The 9,907-nt window shown below is 45.9% G+C and overlaps 1 protein-coding gene across 1 annotated transcript in view; it reads right to left on the bottom strand.

The window, feature by feature from the left end:
- Positions 1-979: 979 nt before the first annotated feature.
- The window catches only part of LOC139272783 (zinc finger protein 239-like), a 31,683-nt gene continuing 22,755 nt past the window's right edge, over positions 980-9,907 (bottom strand). Inside the window, exon 3 of the mRNA XM_070888895.1 lies at positions 980-3,307. Coding sequence (XP_070744996.1) covers positions 2,522-2,944 — 423 coding nt within the window. The 5' untranslated portion in view covers positions 2,945-3,307 and the 3' untranslated portion in view covers positions 980-2,521. The remainder of the gene's footprint in view (positions 3,308-9,907) is intronic.

The raw sequence follows: 9,907 nt of genomic DNA, 5'->3' as shown, positions 1-9,907 counted from the left end.
GTCCCATGTGATCTCTGTGTCTTCCCAGGCTGCAGCGCAGAATGTGGGGAATCGGCATCAATCTGACTCAGAATTCATGACCAGAATGTTTGGAGAAGTTCCCCTTCTGTCTGTGGACCCTCCAGCAGAGTGACTACCCCAGAGACAGGGCAGTTCGTGCATCCCCCATAGTGTGCAGTATGTTCCGTGTCTGACCCTGAGCTGCCCCAGGGAGGGGACATTGTGTGATGTCCCTGTGGGGTGCAGTGTGTTCAGTGTCTGACCCTGAGCTGCCCCAGGGAGGGGGCAGTGTTTGATGCCCCTGTGGGGTGCAGTGTCTGACCCTGAGCTGCCCCAGGGAGGGGGCAGTGTTTGATGCCCCTGTGGGGTGCAGTGTCTGACCCTGAGCTGCCCCAGGGAGGGGGCAGTGTGTGATGTCCCTGTGGGGTGCAGTAAGTTCAATGTTGACCTGGATCTGCCCTCATTCCTCCTGCTCTCGGGGGCAGTCACGCTCCAATCAGTCTGAATTAATTGGAGGGACAGCGTCATCTACTGGACACCGGCGGTATTTCAGGACACATCATGTCTGGCTCCATCCCAACCTGCAGCTTCAATTCATTTTATCAATTGTTAAACTTAAGCTCCATTTATTGCAGCTTTCAATATTTGAATAAAACTCTTTTGATATTTAGTATCGGTTTTTACGGACTCTAGGGAAGGGAGAACTTAAAACAATCACTATCACTAAAGAAAAAGTACTCAGTAAAATAATGGGACTCAAGGTGGATAAGTCCCCTGGAACTGATGGCCTGCATCCTAGGGTCTTAAAAGAAGTGGCTGCAGAGATAGTGGATGCATTGGTTGAAATCTCCCAAAACTCCTTGCATTGTGGAGAGGTCTCCGCAGTTTGGAAAACCACAAATGTAACACACCTATTTAAAAAGGGAGACACAGAAATCAGGAAACTATAGACTAGTTAGCCCAGCATCTGTTGGTGGGAAAAAGCTGGACTCCTTTATTAAGGAAACAGTAGCAGGACATTTAGAAAAGCATAATACAGTCAGGCAGAGTCAGCATGGTTTTATGAAAGGGAAATCATGTTTGACAAATTTGCTGGAGTTCTTTGAGGATGTAACGAGCAGGGAGGATGAGGGGGAACCAGTGGATATGGTGTATTTGGATTTGCAGAAGACTTTCAATAAGGTGCCACATAAAAGGATACTGCACAAGATAAAAGTTCACAGGATTGGGGGTAATATATTAGCATGGATAGAGGGTGGGCTAACTAACAGAAGAGAGTCGGGATAAATGGGTAATTTTCCGATTGGCAAACAGTGACTAGTGGGGTGCCGCAGGGATCGGCCTCAACTATTTACAATCTATATTAATGACTTGGATGAAGGGACTGAGTGTAATGTAGCCAAGTTTGCTGATGATACAAAGCTGATGGGAAAGCAAATTGAAGGAGGACACAAAGAATCTGCAAATAGATGCAGACAGGCTCAGTGAGTGGGCTAATATTTGGCAGATTGAGTATAATGTGGGAAAGTGAGAGGTTATCCACACTGACAGGAAAAATAAAAATACAATTTATTATTTAAATGGAGAGCTATTACAAAATGCTGCAGTACAGAGGGACCCGATTGCCCTTATGTGTGAAACACAAAAAGTTAGCGTGCAGTTACAGCAAGTAATTATAAAGTCAATAGAAATGTTGGACTTTATTGCAAGGGGGATCGTGTATAAAAGCAGGGAAGTCCTACTACAACTGTACAGGGTATTTGTGAGATACACTGAGTATTGTGTACAGTTTAGGTCTCCTTATTTAAGGAGGGATATACTTGCATTGGAGACAGTTCAGAAAAGCTTCACTAGTTTGATTCCTGAGATGAAGAGGTTGACTTATGGGGATAGGTTGAGTAGGTTGGTCCTATACTCATTGGAGTTTAAAAGAATGAGAGGTGATTTACTTGAAACATATGATACTGAGGGGACTCGACTAGGTAGATGCAGAGAGGATATTTCCACTCGTGGGGGAATCTAGAACTAGGGGGCATAGTTTAAGAATATGGGATTTAGAACTGAGATGAGGAGAAATTTCTACTTTGAGGGTCGTAAATCTGGAATTCCCCACTCCAGAGAGCTGAGGAGGCTGGGCCATTGACTATATATAAGGTGTAGCTGACCAGATTTTTCAGCGATAACGGAGTGAAGGGTTATGGTGAGCAAGCAGGAAAGTGGAGCTGTGCCCAAGATCAGATCAGCCATGATCTTATTAAATGGCAGAGCAGGTTCGCGTGGCTAATGGCCTACTCCTGCTCCTATTTCTTATGTTTTTTTTAAAAAGGGTGAAGTAATGGATGCAAACACAATCAGCATTATTTTTTAATCTGAGCATTTTCCCGTTGATTAATTGGTCAAATATCCAGAATATTAAACTCCAGCCCAGTTATCGGGGGAATCAATATCAGCAGAAAAAAAGCCCAACTGTCAGAATGGACTCGATTCAGTCTGGGACAACAGCAGAATCCAAACCCTGCAGTCACTTGTGAACTCGCTGGTGTGTCAGCAGGTGGGATGACTGAGTGAATCCCTTCCCACACTCGGAGCAGGTGAACGGCCTCACTCTAGTGTGAACTTGCTGGTGTGTCAGCAGGTGGGATGACTGAGTGAATCCCTTCCCACACTCGGAGCAGGTGAACGGCCTCTCCCCAGTGTGAACTTTCTGGTGTCTCAGCAGGTGGGATGACTGAGTGAATCCCTTCCCACACTCGGAGCAGATGAACGGCCTCTCCCCAGTGTGAACTTTCTGGTGTGTCAGCAGGGTGAATGAGGCAGTGAATCCCTTCACACACTCGGAGCAGGTGAACGGCCTCTCTCCAGTGTGATTGCGTCGATGAATTTCCAGCTCAGACGGGGAACTGAATCCCCTCCCACAGTCCCCACATTCCCAAGGTTTCTCCATGGTCCGGGTGTCCTTGTGTCTCTCCAGGTTGGAAGATCAATTGAAGCCTCGTCCACACACAGAACGCGTGTATGGTTTCTCCCCGCTGTCAATGCTGCGATATTTTTTCGGCTGTGTCACTGGTTAAAGCTCTTTCCACAGTCAGTGTACTGGAACACTCTCACTCGGGTGTGTGTGTCTCGGTGCTTTTCCAGTCACACTGATGTTTGAAATCTGTTCCCACAGACAGAACAGACAAACATTTCTCCTTCCACATTCAAAGGCCGATGATATTCAGGTCCTGATGAATCGAGTGATTCTGACAGATCTTGACATGATGTTTGGTTTGAGTTTCCCGTCTGCAAATCCTGCCCTTCGAACAACCTGGAAAAGGAGTTTACAAAAATCATTACTGCAAGTAAAGGACAGTAATTCACAACCGACAAATTTAGATTGTATGGAACATTATTTCCTCTCTTGTTCCTCCAAAGCAGTAAATCCCTGCCCCATTCTCTCTTCCCTGTCCCTGTCCTGAAATTCAAACACATCGCACGTCTCAAGCCAGCTTGTCCTCCGCTCCCAATTATCATCACCAACCCTGGCTGGGTTCAGTTCTACACTCACTGGTTCCTGTGGAAAGATAGAAAAAGGAGCAACCATAGATTGCAAGGCTTGCTGGGACATTATATTTGGTCAACCTAAGAATTAGAGCTTACTTCAGCAACTATACCAAAGAAGCTGTCAGCAGTTGAAACCACGGGTTGCGATACCTTGCAGCAACTGAGGTCATCTGTCTTTTCTGTTTAATTATAACCACAATGAGGATGTGATAACCAAAAACTGGACACTGGAGTGTACAGGGGGCAAGGAAAAGGTTAGCCCAAATAAGGAAAGGATAGCAAAGACAAGTATCCATTGGGTAACACTGATGAGGTAATTAATTACACTGCTGTAGAAAGAGACTGTTGAATCTTGCAGACTCTGCACTATTACAAAAAAGAGGAACCATTACACATGATTCCCTGGGACTTGTTTACTTGGGTGTATAAATATGTTCCAATTTCTGTGGATTGCAGAGTTGGTAACCCTAGCCTTTGTCAAGGGCACTCTCCCCTTGTATACAAGTAAAATAAACTAACAATCTGCTTGTGTCAAGAGTCTGGCTGGGTTCAGTTCTACACTCACTGGTTCCCCTCCCCTGAAGGTACTGACTCTGGCTGGGTTCAGTTCTACACTCACTGGTTCCCCTCCCCTGAAGGTACTGACTCTGGCTGGGTTCAGTTCTACACTCACTGGTTCCCCTCCCCTGAAGGTGCTGACTCTGGCTGGGTTCAGTTCTACACTCACTGACTTCCCTCCCTCTCGCTCAATCCCAGAGGGTGCTGACTCTGGCAGGATTCAGTTAACATAAGATAAGAAATAGGAGCAGGAGTAGGCCATTTGACCCCTCGGGCCTGCTCCCCCATTCAATAAGATCATGGCTGATTGCATCATGGGCTCAGCTCCACTTCCCTTCCCGCTCCCCATAACACTTTACTCCGTTATCGCTCAGAAATCTGTCTATCTCTGCCTTAAAATGTATTGAATGACCCAGCCTCCACAGCTCTCTGGAGCAGAGAATTCCATAGATTTACAACGCTCTGAGAGAAGAAATGTCTCCACATCTCAGTTTTTAATGGGCGGCCCTTTATTCTAAGACTATGTCCCCTAGTTTTATTTTCCCCTATGAGTGGAAATATTCTCTCTACATCCACCTTGTCGAGCCTCCTCATTATCTTATAAGTTTCAAAAAGATCTTCTCCACTGTGTATAGGCCCAATCTACTCAACCTATCCTCATAAATTAACCCCTGTTCTCCGGTATTGAACCTTCTCTCAACAGCTGCCAGTGCAAGTATATCCTCTCAAATACGGAAACCAAAACTGTATGCAGTACTCCAGGCATGGCCTCACCAATAGCCTGTAAAGTTGTAGCAGGACTTCTCTGCTTTTATACTCTATCCCCCTTGTAATAAAGGCCAACATTCCATTTGCCTTCCTGATCACTTGCTGTACCTGCATACTAACTTTGTGTGTTTCATGCACAACGACCCCCAGATCCCTCTGCACTGCAGCACTTTGCAATTTTTCTCCATTTAAATTATAACTTGCTTTCTATTATTTCTGCCAAAGTGAATAACCTCACATTTTCCACATTATACTCCATCTGCAAAATATTTGCCTACTCACTTAGCCTGTTTATATCCCTTTGCAGATTGTGTGTGTCCTCCTCAGTTTGCTTTCCCACCCAGCTTTGTATCAGCAGCAAACTTGGCTACATTACACTCGATCCCTTCACCCAAGTCATTAATATAGATTGTAAATAGTTGAAGACTTAACACCGATCCGTGCGGTACCCCACTAGTCACTGTTTGCCAACCGGAAAATGACCCATTTATCCCGACTCTCTGTTTTCTGTTAGTTAGCCAATCCTCTATCCATGCTATATATTATTCCCAACCTCGTGAACTTTTATCTTGTGCAGTAATGTTTTATGTGGCACCTGATGAATGCCTTCTGGAAATAATCCAAACACACCCCATCCACTGGTTCCCCTTTATCCACCCTGCTCGTTACATCCTCAAAGTACTCCAGCAAATTTGTTCAACATAATTTCCCTTTCAAAAAACCATGCTGACTCTACTTGATTGAATTGTGCTACTCCAAATGTCCCATTACTGCGTCCTTAATAATAGAAGTTGGAAAGATGCTGTCTCTTGTCATTCTCTGATACTATGTGACAGGTGAGTGTAGGATAGATACTGTCTCTCTCATTCTCTGATACTATGTGACAGGTGAGTGTAGGATAGATACTGTCTCTCATTCTCTAACACTATGTGACAGGTGAGTGTTGGATAGATACTGTCTCTCATTCTCTGACACGATGTGACAGGTGAGTGTTGGATAGATACTGTCTCTCATTCTCTGACACTATGTGACAAGTGAGTGTAGAATAGATACTACCTCTCATTCTCTGACACTATGTGACAGGTGAGTGTTGGATAGATACTGTCTCTTGTCATTCTCTGACACTATGTGACAGGTGACTGTAGAATAGATACTGTCTCTTGTCATTCTCTGACACTATGTGACAGGTGAGTGTATGATAGAAACTGTCTCTCTCATTCTCTGATACTATGGGACAGGTGAGTGTAGGATAGATACTGCCTCTCTCATTCTCTGACACTATGTGACAGGTGAGTGTATGATAGATACTGCCTCTCTCATTCTCTGACACTATGTGACCGGTGAGTGTTGGATAGATACTGCCTCTCTCATTCTCTGACACTATGGGCCCAAGTTTCCACATGATTTGCGCCTGATTTTTAGGAGCAACTGGTGGAGAACGGACTATCTTAGAAATCGCAATTCTCCACATTTTTTTTTCTGCAGTTCTAGTGAGGTAGAACAGTTCTACTTTGGAACAGAATGTTTTCTTCAAAAGGGGGCTTGTCAGGCCACTGACGCCTGATTTGAAAGTTTCCACAGTGAAAACATACTCCAAATTAAAGTAGAATGGAGCAAGTGAAGATTTTTGTAGAACTGAAAAAACCTGTTCTACACATTAAAAAATCAGACGCAGGTTACAAAGTAGGCGTCCAGAACGAGGTGGGGGGCAGGGGGGGGGGGGGGGGAGTCATTCAATTCTACAATCAATCCTTATTTATACTTCTACAAATATTATACAAATAAACCCAACCTGAATAAACATTTATAAGCAAAGAAAAGATTAAATAAACCATCTTCCTACCTGTGTGAAAGTGCTTCAGCCATCGTTCGTTCCCATGGGGGTTGGGGAAGGAGACAGCGGTTTGTTGCCGCCGTGGATGGGAGGGAGGGGAAGGAGACAGCGGTTTGTTGCCGCCGTGGATGGGAGGGAGGGGAAGGAGACAGCGGTTTGTTGCCGCCGTGGATGGGAGGGAGGGGAAGGAGACAGCGGTTTGTTGCCGTGGAGGGGAGGGAGGGGAAGGAGACAGCGGTTTGTTGCCGCCGTGGAGGGGAGGGAGGGGAAGGAGACAGCGGTTTGTTGCCGCCGTGGATGGGAGGGAGGGGAAGGAGACAGCGGTTTGTTGCCGCCGTGGATGGGAGGGAGGGGAAGGAGACAGCGGTTTGTTGCCGTGGAGGGGAGGGAGGGGGAGAAAACCGCCGTTTGTTGCCGCCGTGGAGGAGAGGGAGGGAAAGGAGACAGCGGTTTGTTGCCGCGGAGGGCAGGGAGGGGAAGGAGACAGCGGTTTGTTGCCGCCGTGGAGGGGAGGGAGGGGAAGGAGACAGCGGTTTGTTGCCGTGGAGGGGAGGGAGGGGGAGGAGACAGCGGTTTGTTGCTGCCGTGGAGGGGAGGGAGGGGGAGGAAACTGCCGTTTGTTGCCGAGGAGGGTGGGGAGGGGAAGGAGACAGTGAGAAGGGTAGCCTCAGTGCTGATGGCAATGTGCTTTTATTTAAAAAAATTTCAAAAATCAAACAGCTATAAAGAACTACAAAAATGGTCGAGTGCCAATGTTTCCTTCACACTGCGCGTACGCGAACGCTCCAACGCGCACGCGCAGCGTTGCAGGCAGGAAAAAAACTAATTTAAATAGTACCCGCCCCCTCCCACTTAGAAAATCGGCGCGAGTGTAGGCTCCGCCCCCGTGGGCGCCGCGCCAAACAGACAAGGACATGCAAAGCGCTCGAGAATAGCGCGTTATTTTTCTGGCACCGTTTTAGGCGCGAAAAACGGGCGCCCAGCTTGGAGGGGCGCCCGTTTTTTATCCTGTGGAAACTTGGGCCCTATGTGAGGTGCTGATTGACAGGTGAGTATAGGATGTACAATGCCACTTTCAATCTCCGGTGCAGTGTCAGTGTGGGACTGACTGGTGATTATCGGATAGATACTGACACTTTCACTCTCTGAACCATTGACAGTTAAATATAGAATTAATATTGTGGGTGTCTGGTATGGGGGTGTGAATTTGACTCTGTATCTGTCCATCTCTTGAGGGTTTTACTCTGTATGTTAGTTTCTGACAGGAGAGTGTGGGTTTTATTCTGTACCTGTCAATTTCTGGTAACTGCCTGTGGGTTTCATTCTGTATCTTTCCATTCCTGTTGTGTGAGTGTGTGTTTTGTCCTGTACCTGTCCATCTCTGTTATGTGAATGTGAGCTCGACTCCACACCCGTCATTCTCCAGTCTGTTAGTATTGTTTTACTGTGCACCACCAATTCCTGATAGAGTATTGGTTTTACTTTCTAACTGTCAATTTTTGGTGAGGAGATGAGTATTTACCCTGTATCTGTCGGTCTCTGGTAAATGAGTCTGAGTTTCACTCTGTATCAATCTGTCTCTGGTATGTGAGTGTGGGCCTTTCTCTGTATCTCTTCAGTTCTGTTTTATTCTATATCTGTCAAGTTCTGATATGTGAGTATGGGGTGTAATCATTTTATTTTATCAATTACTCTACGAAGTTGTATATTTTATACTATACCTGTCAGTTTCTGGTATGAGTGTGGGGTACAATCTGTACCTGTCAGTCTCTGGTATGTGAGTGTGGAGTATAATCTGTATCTGTCAGTCTATGGTATGTGAGTGTGGTGTATAATCTGTACCTGTCAGTTTCTGGTATGTGAGTGTGGGTATAATCTGTACCTGTCATAAGAACATAAGAATTAGGAACAGGAGTAGGCCATCCAGCCCCTCGAGCCTGCTCCGCCATTCAACAAGATCATGGCTGATCTGGCCGTGGATTCAGCTCCACTTACCCGCCCGCTCCCCGTAACCCTTAATTCCCTTATTGGTTAAAAATTTATCTATCTGTGATTTGAATACATTCAATGAGCTAGCCTCAACTGCTTCCTTGGGCAGAGAATTTCACAGATTCACAACCCTCTGGGAGAAGAAATTCCTTCTCAACTCGGTTTTAAATTGGCTCCCCCGTATTTTGAGGCTGTGCCCCCTAGTCCTAGTCTCCCCGACCAGTGGAAACAACCTCTCTGCCTCTATCTTGTCTATCCCTTTCATTATTTTAAATGTTTCTATAAGATCACCCCTCATCCTTCTGAACTCCAACGAGTAAAGACCCAGTCTACTCAATCTATCATCATAAGGTAACCCCCACATCTCCGGAATCAGCCGAGTGAATCGTCTCTGTACCCCCTCCAAAGCTAATATATCCTTCCTTAAGTAAGGTGACCAAAACTGCACGCAGTACTCCAGGTGCGGCCTCACCAATACCCTGTACAGTTGCAGCAGGACCTCCCTGTTTTTGTACTCCATCCCTCTCGCAATGAAGGCCAACATTCCATTTGCCATCCTGATTACCTGCTGCACCTGCAAACTAACTTTTTGGGATTCATGCACAAGGACCCCCAGGTCCGTCTACACCGTAGCATGTTGTAATTTCTCCTCATTCAAATAATATTGCCTTTTATTGTTTTTTATGGATGACCTCACATTTTCCAACATTGTATTCCATCTGCCAAACCTTAGCCCATTCGCTTAACCTATCTAAATCTCTTTGCAGCCTCTCTGTGTCCTCAACACAACCCGCTTTCCCACTAATCTTTGTGTCATCTGCAAATTTTGTTACACTACACTCTGTCCTCTCTTCCAGGTCATCTATGTATATTGTAAACAGCTGTGGTCCCAGCACCGATCCCTGTGGCACACCACTAACCACCGATTTCCAACCCGAAAAGGACCCATTTATCCGACTCTCTGCTTTCTGTTAGTCAGCCAATTCTCGATCCATGCTAACACATTTCCTCTGACTCCGCGTACCTTTATCTTCTGCAGTAATCTTTTGTGTGGCACCTTATCGAATGCCTCTTGGAAATCTAAAGACACCACATCCATCAGTACACCTCTATCCACCATGCTCGTTATATCCTCAAAGAATTCCGGGAAATTAGAGTTAAACATGATTTCCCCTTCATGAATCCATGTTGCGTCTGCTTGATTGCACTATTCCT

This window comes from Pristiophorus japonicus, chromosome 9 (assembly GCF_044704955.1).
Source record: "Pristiophorus japonicus isolate sPriJap1 chromosome 9, sPriJap1.hap1, whole genome shotgun sequence".
NCBI lineage: Eukaryota > Metazoa > Chordata > Chondrichthyes > Pristiophoridae > Pristiophorus > Pristiophorus japonicus.
This window is presented reverse-complemented; position numbering and strand designations above follow the sequence as displayed.